Genomic DNA, 19,683 nt, shown 5'->3' on the forward strand with positions numbered 1-19,683 from the left:
CCCACATTCTGCCTTATTTAAATAATAAAAATACTTATCTTTTCATAACTATTTTCTAGAGCACTTTTCAAATGTTAACTATTACTTGCAACATCTATATGGAAAGCCAAACACTGAAAGGATAAGTAACTTGTCCAAGACCAGAGAACTACTCAGAAGTCCCATGCTCTAACTCCCAATTTCACGCTCAAACCACTGGACCACACTTTCTCAGAGCTAGCTGTTATTAAGCAATATCTGTTATTAAGCAACAACTTTCTTATAGCTGTTTATTGTCATTGAGGAGTCTAGCTCATATATCACTTTCACAATGGCCAGGTAGAAGATTCTGCATTAAAAACTAGAAAATAGCATTTGTCTTCAAATCCAAGAGGCAGTGGGATTTCCTGCCAAGAAAACCTCATATGTCAACTGTTAAACTGAATGAAATAAACCTTGTGTGGCCACTTTATAATTCCATTTTGGGCATAATTTCATCAGTCTTCTCTCAAGGAGAATTAGCAGAAGGAAAAGGAAAAGGAAAAGGAAATGTATTCTCAGCAGTATAAAATGAGATCAAGGTACACTAAAATGTAAATAAGAAATATTCCCTTAACTATCCTTTAATGTTACAAGACATTTGATTGCTTCGATTTTAAAGAAATTCTAATATAATTTAATTTATAATATAATTATAGAAGAATTAAGTAAACAGGTTTAGTTACCATGAGCTATGTAAGCTTTTACCTCGGTAATGCTGCAGCAACTTGTTCATTCGAATATCCCAGAGCTTCACTGTATGATTAGAACCTGCTGAAACTACACATGTACCACTTGGATTGAAATCAACATAGTTTGCAAACCTAGATGGAAATCATGAAAATAGATTTAATGAGTTTTGCTGTTTTAACAGCAATAGCTATAATTCAAGAGAATTAATAAGAACGTAAGAATGGCTATACTGGGTTAGATGGAAGAAAGGATACTGGACTAGATGGATCATTCAACAGTGGCCAGTGTCAGAAGCTTCAGAGGGAATGAACAGATCAATCATCAAGTGATCCATGTCATCATCTACTCCCAACTTCTGGCAATCAGAAGTTTGGGACACCCAAACCATGGGGTTGCATCCCTGACCATCCTGGCTGAGAGCCATTGATGGACCTATCCTCCACGAACATATCTTATTCTTTTTTCAACCTAGCTCTATTTTGGCCCTCACAACATCCCCTGGCAATGAGTTCCACAGGTTGACTGTACACTGTGTGAAGAAGCACTTCCGTGTATTAAACTTCCTATGAATTTCACTGGGTTCCCCCAGTTTGTGTGTTATGTGAAGGGAAGGTTACACTCTATTAACTTTCTCCACACCACTCAATTTTATAGAGCTCTATCATAGTCCATGTTAGTTGTCTCTTTTCTAAGATGAATAGTACTAGTCTCTTCTCATATGGAAGCTGTTCCATACCCCTAATAGTTTTCGTTGCCTTTATCTGTACTTTTTCCAATTCTAATATATCCTTTTTGAGATGGAGCAATCAGAACTGCATGTGGTATTTAAGACGAGGGCATACCACAGATTTATACAATGGCATTAAGATATTTTCTGTCTTATTACCTATCCCTTTCCTAATTGTTCCCCACATCCTGTTAGCATTTAAAAAAAAGCTTCCGCTGCACACTGAGCAGATGTTTTCAGAACACTATCCACTATGACTCCAAGATCTCTTTCTTGAGTGGCAATAGCTAATTTAGAGTCCATCATTTTGAATGTATAATTTGGATTATGTTTTCCCACATGAATTATTTTGCATCTATTTACATTGATTTTCATCTGCCATTTTGTTGCCTAGTCATCCGTTTTGCGAAATCCCTTTGTAATTCTTCGCAGTAGCTTTGGACTCAAGTATCTTGAGTAATTTTGTATCATCTACAAACTTTGCCAGCTGATTGTTCACGCTTTTCCAAATCATTCATGAATAGGATGAAAAGCACTGGTTCCAGTACAGATCCCTGGGGGACACTGCTATTTACTTCTCTCCACAGTGAAAACTATTTATTTATACCTGTTTTTTCCTCCTGTCTTTTAATCAGTTACTGATCCACAAGAGGACCTTCCCTCTTATCCCATGACTGCTTACTTTACTTAAGAGCCTTTGGTGAGGGACCTTGTCAAAGGCTTTCTGAATGTTAAAGTACACTATTATCCACTGGATCATTCTTGTCCACGTGCTTGTTGAACCCCCTCAAAGAATTCTAATAGATTGGTGAGGCATGATTTCCCTTTACAAAAGCCATGTTGACTTTTTCCAACATATTTTATTTACCTATGTATCTGATCATTAATTCTGTTCTTTATTATAGTTTCAACCAATTTGTGTGGTACTGAAGTTAGGCTTACACGCCTGTAAGTGCCAGGATCACCTATGGAGCCTTTTTAAAAAATTGGATGATAGCTAGTATGCTGCCAGTCATCTGGCACAGAAACAGATTTAAATGATAGATTACATAACACAGTTAGTAATTTTGCAATTTCATATCTGAATTTCTTCAAAACTCCCATCTAGTCCTGGTGATGGGATGTTAAATTTAATTACATTACAGGTACTATTACTGAGTGGTTCAGATATATGCACCTCTTGGATCAGATCCTGTCCTCCACTTAGGACTAAATCAAGAATTGCCTCTCCCCTGGTGAGTTCCAGGACTTAGTTACTCCAAGCAGTCATTATACGGTGATTTGCTACCTGGTAATTTGGGTTCTTCACATTCATCTAGTTCTAGTCATGGATCTAAATTCACCTAATCAACAGGAAGAAATAGGGGAAAAAAAATGATTAGGGGGCTGGTCTGCAGAAGAGAAAATTGAGGGGGGAAATTTGATAGCCGCTTTCAACTACCTGAAAGGGGGTCCAAAAGAGGATGGATCTAGACTGTTCTCAGTGGTACCTGATGACAGAACAAGGAGTAATGGTCTCAAGTTGCAGTGGGCCTTAGACGTTTTTAAGACTCAGCTTGACAAAGCCCTGGCTGGGATATTTTAACTGGGAATTGGTCCTGCTTTGAGCAGGGGGTTGGACTAGACAACCTCCTGAGGTCCCTTCCAACCCTGATATTCTATGATATTCTAGGGGAAGACAGAACACTCCTGCTACACTGGATGACAGGCTCTGCTCAGTTAGGGACTTTGGATTTTCAGAGCAATTAAAATGCTATATATTCTAAAGAAAATACTTAGACAAAAGACAGTCTTAACTCCACCAACGGAACGGAAGGTTTTGGCTGGCACAGAGACTTAGAAAACACAAATTCCAACTAAGGAACCGATGTTATCAAACATCCCTTCAAGTCCCCTCAGACAGTGGGAGCACACACAGATGTACCAAATGAACAGAATAGACCTAGGAAGAGTATCTAGAAAAATAGAATAGTTTACAATCTGCCTTCTCATGGCAACATCAGCAGCGACAAGTGTCCCTAATAATCACCAATCGTAGCAGCAAAAGGAAAAAAATTAGGAAAAGGGATTTCCCTTCTGGAGTTCCCTTCCAGCTTCTGAACTCTTATTGTTACACCAAAGAAAAGCCCCACACTACCTTGCCCCCCACTCACAGCAGGCTTCTATAGCATCAAAGGTCTAGGTAAGACACTTGGGAGCCCACTATTCCTGTTCCATTACAGTGATTGCTTCAGGAAAACATGATCTATCCCTTGCACAGAAATATGAAGGACTATACATTGAACAGCAATGGGTCAAATCATCTTGATTATTCAAAGAGTTGATGTACTAGCAAATGTCCTTATAGAGGAAGGTTAAAACTATTTTGTACAGTGTCAATGGCTACAAAGTGCTGGGGGTTCAGCTATAGATTTGTAGAATTTTGTACAGGAACTGGCTTATTTTAATAATTGTAATATTTCTGAAAGATTCTTCTGTTGACTTATATTTATATTGAGCATCTACTGCAAGATTAGGAACAAAGACAAAAACAAAACAATTCCCAAAAGCTCAGTGAGGTCTGACTGTTGAGGAATCTGCCAAAGCTCCAGTTATGTATTTGTTTACACTTATTTTTCCACATTTGAACATCACTGGTATAAAACAGCAGATGACTATAATAAGCAGCTTAGACTAACCAAGAATGAGAGAAAAAAAAAAAAAACCCAGAAAACATGCTAGGCGGGAAAAAATAATCTGGTTTCCTTTCTGCCATCCTACTAAGGATAGGGGTTAAATTTCCTTCTTTGAGTTCAGCAACAGGAAAAAGGAGGAGTGCTTGAAGCCTTAAACCTAGAAAACTCATTGAATTCTAGAAAGCAAGTCCCAAGCTCTCAATAGTAAAATTGAAGTGCTGTTGCTGCTATACTTGCAGGAAGACTGAGACAGTGACAGACCGCAGAGCTCAAAGTACTTTTCAGCTCAGACAAAGGGTGGAGAGAGATAGCATAGCACTAGTAAAACTAATAAAGTGCATATATTGGGCTCTTCCAGGAGGTTCCATGCATCTCAAAAGCTCTGACTCCCTTTATGTTTAAAAGAATATGGGATAATATGAAACCAAAGCATTTTCTACAGCCAAAAAAGTCAGAACACACTGTATATTAACCCCCTTATCAACTAATTAATGAGTATGAGGGGAAAAATTAAGAATTCTTCACTAACAAACATCCTACTCTAAATTAACAAAAAGGAAAATATTGGGGAAAAATTCAAAGATAAAAGTAGTCAGAAGTCTAACCCAGTCATCTTCTCAAGATGAGTTTGGTCTCATCTCCTGAAGACAGAAAAAGAGATGGGCACATTTAGACAGACAGCTGGCTTCTTAAAAAAAAAAAAAAAAAAATTGCATTTCTTTGATTTCCATCTGCTGGTAGTAAAGTTTGCATCTATTTTCAAATATTGCAGAGATGTTGGTGAAATTTGATTTAAGGTAGCACAAAATATGAACTTTGTATCATGTTAAATATACTTCTGCACACTTCTTTTGCATGGCACTTACCCTTCATAGTCTGTAAAGCTATCAATGCATATTTTATTTGCTGCATCCCAGATTTTAACAGTTTTATCCTCACTGCAAGATGCTATTAATCTTCCATCAGGTGAAAATCTGTGAAGTATAAAAAAGGTTTCTATTTAAGAAGTAGTATCAAATATTCAGTAACACAGATAACTGAATAGTAAATAAATATTAAAAGGTATTTTCTAGGACAATCTCAGTTTTAAGTTTAAGGGTGTTATAGTTACTGAGAAATGTCAAGTTCACAAAACTAGGCAGAAAAGATTACCCCTTCCTACACCATTTATTAAAAAAAACAAAAACACCTTTTCTACCCCTGAAATCTAAAATATATTTTTAAACATTGATACAGCTGAATGGGGGAGGAGGGTAGAAGAATGACCTGTAGGCTGAATCCAAGTATGAAAGTTTTAGGTCTAAAGCAGAAATTTGCAGAAACATAATAAGTGAATGGAAACAGAGGGTCATACTAGAACTGTGCATTTAAATTTTAAACTAAGGCTTTCTCTACCATGAATATTTTAGCGGTATTAAATGTACACATGCTTGAGAGTTTTCACTAGGTAAGTCTTTCTAAACTAACAATGATCCATCAATAATTACCCTAAACTCTCCCAGACTGGCTAATCTGTTTTTTTTTTGGTTTTGTTTCTTATTTTTAAAAGTAATTTTTCCATGAATCAAACTTAGTCTAGTTTCTCCAGTACTCATTACTTCTGTTTTTTAATACAGGTGCAGTATTGCACTTCTGTAATCCTCTGTGAGTTTTCAAATCGGATTGCCTTCTGTTCTGTTCTTCTTTTTTACCATTTTCCTCTAGTGCTCTATAGTGAATTTCATTATGCACTGCTATCAGAATATATTCATATTTTTCAATATCAATACTGATGTTAATCAAACAATTGATGTACCTGTCCTTTAGAGCCGAGCAGAATAATAACGGGCAATTCACCCTCTCACTGTCCTTGGAGATTTACTCTGTCTTTAAGTAGTGGGCCAGCCCTATTTTTGCTTTATTTAAACAGAGAGACCAGGTGAACAAAGTAATGTCTTTTATTGGGCCAAATTCTGATGGTGCAAGATATGCACAGAGCTCTTCTTTCTCTGAAGAGCGCTGTGCAGCTCGAAAGCATGGCTCTTTCACCAAAAGAAGTTGGCCCAATAAAAGACATTACCTCATCCCCCGGTCAGTCTCATATCCTGTGACCAACACAGCCTCAACCCTGCAACCAACTGTGCATTTAAAGAAATTTTCTGGTGTACTATCCATTTCTGTAAGTGATAAATAACAACTTGCTTTGGCTTCTAACTATCCCTATATAACCTTACTATCTGAAGAGATAAACAGGAATTTGAAAGAAATTGCATGTATGCGGAAAAGCTAAAACATAAGTTTCAAAACACAATTACAGAATATAGGAAAAACAGGATAAAAATACGTCTTACTTTTTCTTCAAAAAAAATTCCCATATCTATTTTTTTTCAATTTTTTTATGTACAGAGATAAGTAAACAACTAGATACATTTAAGTATTATAGCCTAGATATTTAAAGGTATTTAGGCATGCTGCGCTCGATGTACAAAGCCTAACTGATTTAGGAGGCTAAATTTCGTTTTCAAAGGGGATTGAGGAACTTAGGAGCCCAAATTCCAGCAATTGGCTAGGGGATTTTGGCTTCTAAATCAGTTAGGTATTCTACGCTGAGCTCAGCTGCCCCCAATTACCTTTAAAAATCTGGGCCTATAGCACTAAACTTATATCATTTTAATAATATACCTGAGGATACATGATTCACATTTAACAGCTTTCTACCATTTACACATTTTTCTGCATGCTTGGTCAGCCTCTGGATAATAAAATGCCTTGTTTGACATTCTAAACAAGGAAATTGGCATATAATGCTCCTCCTTTACAAACTCACTATGAAAGAACACAATACAACACTCACTTGGCACAGCGAACCCAGTGTGTGTGCTGGGATAAGGAAAACAAAAGGCGCTGGTGGTGGACACTCCATACTTTTATTGATTTGTCATTGGACGCTGTAACTAGGAACTGGCTATCATGTGAGAAGTTCACACTACGGACAGGTGCAGTATGGGCTTTCAGGACTGAAGATTCTCCATGACTGAAAATATATGTTAACATTTTACACAATATTAACCTTGTAGAGGATATAAAGCTCAATAATAATCTGACACTGATTAAAAGATCAAAATTAATCTATTCCTCCCTGAATACACCTATACACAAGAACAATCTCTCTTGGTAAAACCTGATTATGGGCTTTAGACAAAGCCACACAGACATTTTGAAAAAAAAGGTTTTCTAATCTAGCAGAAGTTTATTTATCTAGATGAATAACTCTAAAATATAAAAATACTTTGCCGTGCCAGCATTTGCCTTGCTACTTAGTTCAGAATATGTAATTAATGAAATAAAAATATTTTAATATATTGTAATGATTTAACAATCTTAAGAGTGAAGGTAAAAGCCTCTATACTGTAAAATGGCTTTACAATATTTTTTGTTCGTAATCACTACCATTTTTCTCTAGAGGAACAGACAAATTTTGATTGAATGAATAAAAGTTGCTGTGTTGTCTTGGCTTCCTTCATCATTTACCCCCCAAATTGCAAATGGTTGCACAGAATTTTAGCCACACAACTCCCATTTAAGTAAATGTATCCTTTGAGTTTGAAAGAAACACTGCCACATGAATTTTAGGCCTTCCTCCTCCTGCCACCCACTCATGCTTGCTTGCCTTGAGCTAAGGCCTCCTAATTTCTGTACTCTTATAGAACTGCAGAGGAACCAAGGAGAATGAAGAACCTTGCTTCCAGCTGCCGGCAGACTGCCATTATCCCTTAAGTCCACCTGATGTGGGAAGGGGGCAATAATCTACAGATCTGAAGTTTCTCCTATACTGGTATTGCAGTATCAAAATATATAACCAATACACTTCAGTTATACTCACATACAGGGAATCCACAGTCTAACAGTCCGATCCTGAGAAGCAGATGCCATGAGATGCCCATCTGGTGAAAACTGTACACTGGTCACAGCTTCTACATGACCCACAAATCTGAAAGCTCTGGACTGTGGCTTCAAATTCCATATCATAAGAAACCTATCCAAAGATGATGAGGCTGGCAAGAAATAATTTGAAAGCTATTTTCCATTAAAAGCAAACAATTATATTACTTGAAATAATAAGAAATCTGATAATTACTCAAATTTAAAATATACATGTATTATAGCTACATACTTAACTGGTGACAGTACCTTAAATATGGAAGTCAAATGACACAAAATGTTTACAAAAACAATGACCGTGGATTTTGTCAATGCCACTGAATTTATTATCTATTTAACGTTTCAAGAGAAAGGTTTGGTCTAGTGGTCCTAGTACAAAGTCTGGGAGCCAGCCAGCCAGGAATTCCTAAACAGAAATTTGGACACTAATGTTGGCTCACTGTGACTTCAGACAAGTCACTATAAAATTTTCTCCTCTGTAAAATAAGGACATTATTTTTGAGGTGTATTGAGCAAATTAGTTTGAAAAGCACTTTGAAGATGAAAATACTGTAAATATTCCAATAACTATACCACAGGTTTGACAATGTTGAACAAAATTTAAAACATCTGGAAAGAGGCTAGCAAATATTGCCTTTTCTATCTACAGCTATTGAAAGTCATAGTGGTGATATGAGCCACATCATCACAGATGGGTGCCTAAAGTTCCATCTCTACTGTGGGATTTTCAAAAAGCACTAAGTGTTGGCCCAAGTCCACAGAGGTAGGCTTGTGCTAAAGCTGTACTTGAAAATTCCAAGCCTAATATCTGTTTCAGTTACCTAAATTGGAACATAGGTGTCCAAAAAAGTAATTAGGTATCTTGTAGAGATATTAAAGAAAGTACTAACAGTGATTCCCCCAAGCGACAGTGACCCCCCAGTTTCACAAAGTACAAAAATCTTTTAGTTCTTCTGTTAAAACTTGTAAACTCCTGTCTGCAGAAAACATTGATTGTATCTGTCCTATGAAAGATACTCTATTACTATGTAAAAATTACAAATAAGTTAATTGACTTTGTTCTTGATGTAAACACTATGCTAGCCTTAAGCTGTAATTGATACAATGTAAACAAACAGACCCCCACCCTCTGTGATTACAGGGCCGTGGTCTCATATGAATTAACACACATCCCGAAAGTGGTGGAGAAAATAAATTAAAATATGGTTAAAATATGGAATGTATGTTGATGAATGCTTGATGTGCATGAATGGTTAGGGAGGTGCCAGCCTAGAAAGGGAGTATTCATCGGCCGAAGAATGTGTCAAGTGAACCACCAGACAACCCCCGGAGGGTAAACTGGGATCCACCTCATCACCTGGAAGGATGAGAAACACAAATGTTAGACAATGTGAATCCACCAGGAATGTGCCACTTTAGACAATGTGGAGCCACCAGGAATGTGCCATCTGCTGATTGAGTCAGCAACAGCAGGATGAAACAGCTCCCATTGACTAACATAGGAATTAATTCCTATAAGAAAGAACTCTAAAGACTGAGGACTTCGAGTCTCTGATTCTGCTGCCAACGTTCAGGAGCATCAGGTGCATCTGACACAGACTAGGCTCCATCCTCTGGACCAAGATACCTGGCCAGTAACTTGGCATGAGCAACTTCTAGGCTGGTAACTGTAACACCTATACAGAACTTGAATGAATGATTGTGTGAAAATATATAATGTGTGTGTGTGTGTGTGTGTGTAAGGAATAAGTAGTAATAGGAATTGGTCAAACAACATTGCTTACTTTTGTCTTTTGCTTTATTATTATATTTACAATAAATGTGGCATCTTTGCCTTATCTCTCCTAAGATCCTGCTGGTTTTTATTATATTGGTATAACAATCTAAGTACTCAAGTTTGAACATTTTGCACATTCTTTGAGTTAGTGTGAATTTAATGGGAAACTGAGGCTGTTGGTTAAATAACAGCAAGCACTGGAACATATTTGTTTGCCTTTGTAGTCAGAACAGCTGACCATATACAGGACATAATTCTATATAATGATGTGTTTAACTTTTTAAGCAAAATGTTTCCCACACTTTGCCTGGAAGTTTCTGAGCAGCTGAATGAAAATGACCAGTCTGGTAAGGTTAGGGTTACCAGATAGCAACTGTGAAAAAATGGGATGAGAGTGGGGGGTAATAGGCACCTATATAAGAAAGAGTCCCAAAAAATGGGACATCTGGTCACCCTGGGTAAAGTTCTCTGTCAGTGCTTGGAAGGTAGGGAAGGCAAGGGAATGACTGGTGTGTAGTGCGTGGGGATGGCATAATCAGAAAGGAAAAAAAAAAAAGAAAGGAGAGAACAAAAAGAATTCCTTCCTCACTGCGAGTGGGAAAAGAGGGGATGGGAGAATAGGATCACCCTTGCAATTGCAGAAGATGTGAAGAAGTTAACACTTCTCTGCTCAACTTGCACCAGTGAGGGCAGCAATTTAGGAGGCAAGAGATGTGGAAAAGAGCTCTAAATTTAAAGAGACATATACAGCACAAGCCAAGACTAGTACATAAGATGATAAGCCCCCCAGTAGAGCCTACACAGTCCTCTCCATGGATCTAATCTCCGCTTTCCCCAGAAGCCAAGAAGGGTAGTCTCTGAGGCAAGGTGTTATCACTGGATCCCCTACTTTGGAGGGTGTGTGGTTAGTAGGTATGTGATAAGTTTTTCTAACTCTGAGAGTACGTTATTTTATTTTATAGTAGGCCCTTTCTGATAATATTTTGTCTCTTTTTTTTGGAGGGGGGGGCAGCGGCTATAGAAGAGAGAATTTGAGTTCACCACCTTTGAAATAATGGGACAGATTATTTATTGGGCCACTACTTCCTAAACTAAATATAACCCACAAACCACATGGAGCACAAGCTGGCATATCACACAGCACTGGCTCTCTTCCTTGTTTTCAGACATTAAACATATTTTAAAATTACATTCTAACTCCTTCCTTTTACTGCTTTACTCATTTTTTTAAATAACCACAAATAAGTATCGGTCTAAATCAAGCTGAAAAAACAAACAAACAAACAAAAAAAACATAGATAGACGTGAGCACAATGAAAAGAAAGGAAATTCTGAGCTGAAGCTCTCATCCCATCCTAACTAAGGCCCCAATTCTGGAAAGAGAACTGAGTCCCATTAATTTCAATGGGATCCTGACACACGCTGAATATTTCTGCTTCCAGGAATTGGGACTAACTGTGATGTACCTTCTACATAAGATTTCACACGATCTTAAACCTCTGCAACACTTTAGCACAATAATATAAATTAAGATATTTCAGGATTTCTTTCCTTATTTGTCTTTTGTGAACATAATATGGTGGAAAATAATTATTATAAATACATCTATGGTTAATGTTGCTAACAGCAACAATTTCTCTCTTCAACAGTGGTGTTGAAACCATATTAGCTGCAACTGAATTTTAATTATTCTTTATCTGTAAAGAAATGCACTTCATAAGTGATTAATATTTATTACCTTTAAATTAATTCTTCTGTTTCTTTATTCCAGTTTAAGATGGTTCTCTGAGTTATCCAAGCAAAGTATTTCACAGAATTTTTTATAAAATTGTTTCCCTTTTTGCACCATGTTTTCCTTTTCCTCAATAAGATATTATAAATGCATTAAGTTCTACAAAATTCAAATAAAATGTCAAAATACCTATTTAAACATGGCTTTTCCCAGGCAGGGGCTAAATATGATGTCCCAAGCCATTGTAGACCAAGCCTAATTGTAATGTGTTACTGGATGCATCAACACTGGAAAATGTAGTGTGGTATAATGCTGTCTGATCTTTATATAGGTATGATACATTGCCATGTTACACCCTTTAAACACACCAGGTGTGTCCATAGACTAGTTTTGTAAAACCGTTTATAACATGAGCAGGTCTGATATATGCACTGCCCACAGGAGATATGTGAACACCTTCATGTTTGAACATGGTTCTAGTTAAGTATCCGCCCATACTACAACAATGATGTTTTAGCAGGGCAAAAACTTGACTATGCACAAACCTCATGTCATAACATTGTTAATTCAAGAAACATTACAACCACAGTTTTACTTAAGTATCTAATGATACAGGCAATTGAAATAGAAATTAACTATAGATTTTTCTCTACATATTTTGCTTTTCTTCATCTGAATCAAAGACTAGCTCAGTGGTTTGAGCATTGGCCTGCTAAACCCACGGTTGTCAGTTCAATCCTTGAGGGGGGACACTTGGGGAATCTGGGGCAAAAATCTGTCTGGGGATTGGCCCTGCTTTGAGCAAGGGGCCGGACTAGATGACCTTCTGAGGTCCCTTCCAACCCTGACATTCTATGAAACAATGGAACGATAGTCTATGCAAGCACCAGGTTTATACATTTCTGGGCTGCAATTATTAGTAAAAGGGCACTCAAAACAAGGATACTACTTTGGCAGTAAATAAAGACATCTGGACTTACTCCCTCACCTCCCAATACTGTCAAATTCAGAATAAAAGTTATTGGCCATATTGATCACATCTACCAAAGACAGTAAGGTTCCATCTAGAATGGAACTCCAACCCCCACAGAACACCACAGCAGTGCTGATATTGTTAACAAGATTTAGTAGGACTGAACTGTGTTACAGTTTGACCTTTTGTAGAACTGTTAGACAGTTAAATACATGATTTGGTCTCATCTACTTAATGCTCAACTATATCAGAAGGTTATCTTGCTGTAACCAAGTCACCCAATAAAACAAGAATTACAGTGTAGATGAACTTAAATACTCAATTCAAATGGGGACATTAAAACATCTATGCCTCTTTCAAACAGACTTTCATCATTAGTTACAGTGGTAAATACATATACAACAGTAATTCTAAGGAGTTTCTATTTGACGATAAACAAATTTCTGCCAAAGGGATGGCAAGGCTGCTTAAATTCAGAATCTTCATTGGGTATTAAGCAGAAGTGGTTTAATATTATTAACCTTTATAAAATGCCAAAATACTGGAGTTTGTTCTAAATGTGGTGGGCACTAATATAAGTGGTAAAGATCAAAAACAAAACAAAAGCCAGAAAACTAACCTGTGTTCAGTTATCATTTTTATTACTGTTTTCAAAAAAAAATTACATTTAATCAATGTTAAATTTACATAGTTTCGACATTTAAAATCAGTAGTTTAAAATCCATATATAGTAATTTTATTTCCCCCCAAATTCCCATAAAACTATGATAGAATTAAAAATAGATATATTTATACCTTTGTTTCTCAGAGTATCAGATTTTCCAGAAATCTGTACACAGAATTAAAAGATTACAGTAGCAATGCTTCAGTTATGGTTGAGATTGCCATTTCCAAGTTCCTATTATCAGATATTTATAATATTATAAAAATTGCTCCGATTGGGCAGAAGTGTTGCATTCTTAGTCTTATTCTTCTGTTTAAAAAAGCTGAAATATCGGATAAGAAAATTCTCTTGAATTGTTTGTCAGTTATAAGTGCATTGAAAAGACTGTAATATTTAAGAAACTTGTTCATTCTTATTTTCTGCTCAGATAGCGCAACAACTTATTTTTAAACTTCCAATTCATTAAACAGTCCTCCAAGAGGAGCACAATATTTGCTAGGTTTTAAAAAAATAATAAATGTTAGAATTGAATAAAAATTGCATAGTCTGCATGCACAGTACTTCATGTCCCTCACTAAATAAGTATGCCTGGCATACAAGGTAGATGCACATGCAAGCATGAATCCATTTGGAAGTGTGCATGCTGAAACAAATTTGTTTATGATAAGGCTTTCACAAATGCATGTGACCATATAAAGCTTGCTCTTTCAGAATGCCATAGGCTGTAGTCTCTCAAAGCAGTAGGTCTACAAAGGAATGCAGAGGTATTCCTTGGCACATCAGGTTTGGTGAATGTGCCAAGGAGTGCCTTGCTGATCAATTTAATGTTACAATTCCCTTATTCTATACCAATTTATACAAATAAGATTTCAAATTAGTCATTTTAAAATAAATTACAAAGACTTATAATGCCCAGTGCCACACAGTGGCAATCATTTTTACTATGGCCCTGCACTACACTCCTAATCCAGAATCTTCCTCATCTAGTCCTTCTTTCATTCCAGCCCCAGAGACTCTTGCCTCAACTTGCTGGCCACTTCTTTCCCTTCCTTCCTCTAATCCTTCCAAAGTCCTTAGAAATACCCCTGAACACACACCCTTTTCCTTCTTGTCTCATTACTTCTAGAAAGTCTCTAGTCCTTTTACGACCCCACTTTCTCCCTCCAAACAGCCATCTCCTTTCCCTTCTGCCTAGCCCTGGCTGTAATGAACCAACACCACCTACTATATCCCACTAGACCTTCCCCAGATTTTTTATTGCTCAATTCCTGTCATTAATTTGTGATTTTATCTGAAGGTAAGAGCTGTCAGTCCCAGATCAAGATTTGGTATCTGGTGGCTACTGCTAGACAGCACAAAATGAACATCAGGAACCCTCCCCCCCAAAAAACCAAACACCTGGATTTGCCAAAACTTAAGCCAATGCCTTGAAGAATCACGTAGAGGCCCCAACGCACTTGGTGCTTGCATTGTACTTTTTCTAGAATATGCAATCCAATTATCACACACCTAAGAAACTTTATTTGAACGTCCTATCTATCATTACATATTTTAAACAAACACCTTAATTCATTCGTTCTCAACCTGCAGGTCGCTTGCGGTCCAATCAGCACATAGCTGCAGCCCATGTGACATCCTCAGGGCCACACAGGCCGTATACATATGGAGTGAATATGACCCACAGAACACATAGAGAGCTACATATGCAGCCCGCAACAGTAAATAGGTGGAGAACCACTGCCTTAATATCATTATGAAAAGATCTACACAAGCACCTCTTTCCTTCACCTCCTAACATAGTGATATATAAAATATTACATATATTTAAAAAAAAAACAACAAGAATGCAAAAGATTATGTAAATATATAGTGTTGAGACTATAAACAAGTGTCCAGAAATTGAGTACTCACTAATGCTTAGAGGACTCAGGATGTGCATATTAGTTCTGAGAATTCAAAGATGAGACACAGATGTCAACATGAGACCCATCCTTTTCTCTCTCACACTCAAGATAAATGCACCACACACACTCTATTGTCTCCAACCATCCCCTTCCCACCCCCAACCTCCACCTGGCCAACATTCTCATACTGCCAGCCCATCTTCCTAGTTCCGCTATCTCTAGTATTAGGGTGCGGGGCGAGGGTGTTGAAGAACCAAGTTGCTTTCAGGAACTAGGGCAAGACTGAATTAGGGAATGAAGAAGGGCCAGTCCTAATGTTTCCCGTCTTCCAAGTAGTTAGAAAATAGAAACTTTCATTCCTTTCAAAATAATATGACCTCGTCAACACCCTTAGGAGCTGGCAGATCCCCAATAAATGCCTGGATGATTATACAGCGTACTAAGGATTAAGGTTAGACTTCCCACACCAATGTTAACTCAGCCACGTACTACTGTATTATTTATTCTGTGAATATCTGCAATATAGCTAAGTAAACACTGCTGTGAGAACTTTAACTTCTGTAGATTTAAATTCTTAACCTTAATACTGAAGTAACATAGATTTTCTTTCATTTGATGTAAGAACTCTTCAGGTCTAAAACAGGTCATGCTCTTCCTAAAACTAAAATATAAACTGAAATGCAAGCAATAATGAATCAAAACTCTACAAAATTAAAAACCTTAAGTCAGTGCAAAAAGGCACTTTTAAATATTAATTCCCAGTATCTGCCAACCCACTTCCATACACTTCAGCATTAAGAGATTCAGTTCCTAAACTACTATAGGGAAGGCTCTCAGAGGACATCCGTGTATCAAAACAAAGCCAGCCACTAATTTACGCTGAAGTTCTTCAGATAACAACTATCATCAGTGGCTTTTTTATTTTTCAAACTTCCAAATTTGATTTTTATCTGCAGCATCACAAGTCCTCATTTGCACATCAGGCCGACCCTCAGAAGTACGATAAGCACTAAGGCACTTTCCTGAATGAGGATGATAAATAGTCCCATCCTCTTTAAAATGCCACATGATGTTTTCTGGGATAGCGGCTCTCTCTTTTGGGCAGTTCCTCATGCCAATGAAATCCTTTTGTTCAGGGACTTCAGCACATAGTTCAGTCACAGAGTTAAACCTAATTTCTTTATTCGATGTATATTCAAAGAACTGATTGCCTCCTTGACCATGACATCCAAAGAGAGAGACATGAGTCCCAGTAGGATTATGTTCAGGTGAATTGTAGTCTAAACATTCTGATGATATTCCCATACTGTGGATAGCTCCATGCCAGCCCGGACGATCTTCTGGTACATGTAAGCTGGAAAAAATATTTTTCAAATACCAGTCAAAACTCTTACATTTCAAACGCTCTCTTAATAGTTTTCTTTCAGAAATATCACCGTAATTTTCTTTTCTTGCTGGAGGATTTCTATTGTAAAAATGTTCTTTATACTCATCCATCCACACTTCAGCAGCACGTGCAGTGTTCTGCAGGAAATTTGGCCTCGCATATGGAGCCCGCTTTGGGAACACATGGCCTACATGGGAACAAGGATGGATCTCCAACATGCCGCCACATTGCCACACCCTGAATGATAGTTCTAAATTCTCCCCACCCCAGACATCCATCCCTGTGTCATATGTACCAAGATACTCAAAATACTTCTTACTAACTGCAAATAGCCCACCAGCCATAGTTGGGGATCTAATAGGGTCAGTTTTAGATTTCCATCTTTGACGTTCATGTTCAGGCACAGAATGCCACTGAAATGTCAATCGCCAGTCAAATCCCCCAATCATGGGCTCACCCGTCTGCATGTAGAATTCAAATGTATTCCAATCAATGGTATCTATAACAGGACAAATGATCACAGTCTCGTTCTCAGCAATCCTCTCTAAAAGTGGTTCCAGCCAACCAGAGTTACACTCACAATGACAATCTAGGAATGTGAGGACATCACCAGTAGCAAAAGTAGCTCCAATTAAGCGTGCACGAACCAATCCTTCTCGTTTGCTGGTTCTTATCAAACGAACTCTTTTCAGGTTACTAATGTACTTCTCAAGTTCAGCCTTCAGATATATTTTATCGCTCAAGTCATCCACTAGTATAATTTCTTTTAGAAGTACTGCAGGAGATGTTTCAAGAACGCTGTGAACTGTCCGCAGTAAGGTTGACCAAGCTTCATTATAGAAAGCAATTATAACGGATGTAGTTGGAAGTTTTCTATAGTTGTAAGATTTGGCTTTACATTCATAAATTCGATTGTCCTGTATGTGACGATGTAGAGATATTTTGTCACTCAAATAAACATTAATTGCATATTTTTCAATCAGCTCTTCTTCAAGTTTCTTTTCCTCAGGAGACAACTGTGGACGAGTGGCCTTACCCCATTCTCCTGGCGCAGAAGAATCAGGAGGGGATTTTTCATAAACTGGACGAGCTAAATCCTCTGCTTTTTCTGCTCTGTCAGAAAAGTGTCTCTCCCATCTCCCATTGGTGACGCTGTCTCCGGTGGAGGAGGCATGGAAGGTAGAAACAGACAGCTCCACTACGAAGTAAGCAACCATCAAGAGGCCAAGCAACAGGCAGCTTCTGCCAAGCCAAGTCCATCTTCTGGCCAGACGGATCCTCATTGCACGCGATTAAACCAGCCGCGGGCAAACGGGAGAGCTGTAAGTTCTTGCAGCGCTCTGCACCTCCCTGGCACCGCCGGGAGCCGCGGGCGGGCGGGCGGGCGGCCGGGCAGCAGTTCCGGGCTCAGGGTGCTGGGGACAGGGGTGGGAGGGTTGCAACAAGTCCTCTTCTTCCCGGATATAGAGTCCGGAGCGCGGATGCGGAGCAGCAAAAAAAAACAAACAAGGAAGCAGCGTCCCTCCCCCGACCCGCTCCCCGCCTCCTGTGCAGCGCGCCTCCCCCCCAGCACTCTCGCGCCTTACTTCCTCCTCTCTGTCCCCGGGACAAACCCCTCCCTCGCGCACTCTCCCTCCGCCTTGTGGTTTGCTCAAAAAGTTGTCGCTTAAGAAAGGGGCAGGGAGCCCTTGGCCCGTCCGACCCAAAGAAACGCTTCCCCGCTCCCACTCTGTGAGCCAGCCCCGCCTCCGCCAGCCCCACCCGACGGGGGCCGGAGCTAGTCCTGCAGCCACACAAACACGCTTCTCCGGAAGCCGCTGAGCAATTTTCCTCGCTCATCCCGGAGAGCAAACACCGCCTCCTGCCCAAGCGACAACCTGTAGAGGCCACCCACCTGTAGCCATCCTATCGCTCCTCCTCCTCCTCCGTGCGCTCCAGGGGCCCTGTACCCTCCCTCCCTATTGAGTACAGTCCCGTTGCAGGAGCTGGGCGTCTGGATCCTACACGAAGCGTTCAGCACAAACTGACACGCTAACGCGCTACCAAAGATAACAAACTCACCAAGTGCCGTGGTGGTCGGGCTGAAGTCAACGCCGGTGACTGCAGCTTTGTGGCCTTTAAAGGGACGAATTAAGATAGGATCCTCCTGGAGAAGAAGTTGTAATATCTGAGAACTCCGTTTTGAGTCACCACCTGATTGTTGCAGAGAATCCTGTGGCACCTTATAGACTAACAGACGTTTTGGAGCGTGAGCTTTCCTGGGTGAATACCCACTTCGTCAGACGCGTCTGACGAAGTGGGTATTCACCCACGAAAGCTCACGCTCCAAAACGTCTGTTAGTCTATAAGGTGCCACAGGATTCTCTGCTGCTTTTACAGATCCAGACTAACAGGGCTACCCCTCTGATACTTGACACCTGATTGTTGTTCTCTGTATCAACCCGGAACTCGCCATGTTAAGATCACACCAAGATCAATATTCAAAGGAGGTAGCTTCTCTCAGATACAATTTATAGATTCTAGGAAAGCAGCAACGTGTTAGCCCAGAATAAAACTTCCTTCCATTATAACAACAGTGGGGAAGGAGAGTACTGCAAAGCATCCTAAAAGCTAGAACCCTGAGAAGTGCGGTGACAGCCAAGAGGCCCAGGCATAAGTGCTGGTCTCTAGATGTTGACATGGAGAAAAATCTCGAGAAGACAGGCCCTACAGAATGTCCCTGTAGTACAGATGTTCCCGAGCAACAACCCGCCGCCCGTGTGGATTCTGGTTCTGGATGGCAGTAAGATGCCCTGCAACAAACAGGACTGATATATGCAAAGCCACCCTCCTACTCTCCTTTAAGGGACTGTAACTCTCCTCTGACAAATCAAGTGAGAGGACGTTTTCAATGTGTTTTGATTTGGTTACCGCAAACGGGAACCCTTGAACAGCTGTTGGACGCCCCCCGCCCTCCCTGTTTCAAGGGCAGGGGTTTTCCATTGGCAGAGCGAGCTGTGACAAACTTTTCCCCGTTTCCTATAGGCTCCATGCCCCCTTCCAGTTGGCCAGTTCGCTCACTGAGGAGCGTCCATCACCGATCTGCCCAGCTCCGCGAATGCCCATCACCGTGACAGCTGAGCGCTGCCCTTAGCGGTAACAGTAGGAATAGAGGGGCACTAGCGGGGCTTGTCGCTTCCCCTGGGAGCGGCGGAGGGCCGGGTAACGCGCTC

At 39.4% G+C, this 19,683-nt stretch overlaps 2 protein-coding genes across 5 annotated transcripts in view; both read right to left on the reverse strand.

Moving 5' to 3' along the window:
- POC1B (POC1 centriolar protein B) overlaps window positions 1-19,683 on the reverse strand; it is a 101,357-nt gene that overhangs the window by 81,179 nt on the left and 495 nt on the right. For 3 of the 4 annotated variants that reach the window (XM_032790397.2, XM_032790396.2, XM_032790400.2), the window contains exons 2-6: window positions 18,533-18,617; window positions 7,976-8,147; window positions 6,947-7,126; window positions 4,980-5,087; window positions 727-842 (exon numbers count right to left, since the gene is read on the reverse strand). In XM_032790397.2, coding sequence (XP_032646288.1) covers window positions 727-842; window positions 4,980-5,087; window positions 6,947-7,126; window positions 7,976-8,147; window positions 18,533-18,617 — 661 coding nt within the window. The remainder of the gene's footprint in view (window positions 1-726; window positions 843-4,979; window positions 5,088-6,946; window positions 7,127-7,975; window positions 8,148-18,532; window positions 18,618-19,683) is intronic. The other variant, XM_032790398.2, reaches the window with a different exon arrangement.
- Window positions 13,140-18,526, reverse strand: GALNT4 (polypeptide N-acetylgalactosaminyltransferase 4). Its single transcript, XM_032790395.2, has one exon. It carries the CDS (start codon window positions 17,752-17,754, stop codon window positions 16,003-16,005), a length of 1,752 nt encoding a protein of 583 aa, XP_032646286.1. The 5' UTR covers window positions 17,755-18,526; the 3' UTR covers window positions 13,140-16,002.

The sequence above is a fragment of the Chelonoidis abingdonii genome, chromosome 1, assembly GCF_003597395.2.
Source record: "Chelonoidis abingdonii isolate Lonesome George chromosome 1, CheloAbing_2.0, whole genome shotgun sequence".
Lineage (NCBI taxonomy): Eukaryota > Metazoa > Chordata > Testudines > Testudinidae > Chelonoidis > Chelonoidis abingdonii.

Coding starts and splice junctions, on each gene's coding strand:
- GALNT4 (XM_032790395.2), bottom strand. CDS start 17,754: ATGAGGATCCGTCTGGCCAGAAGATGGACTTGGCTTGGCAGAAGCTGC.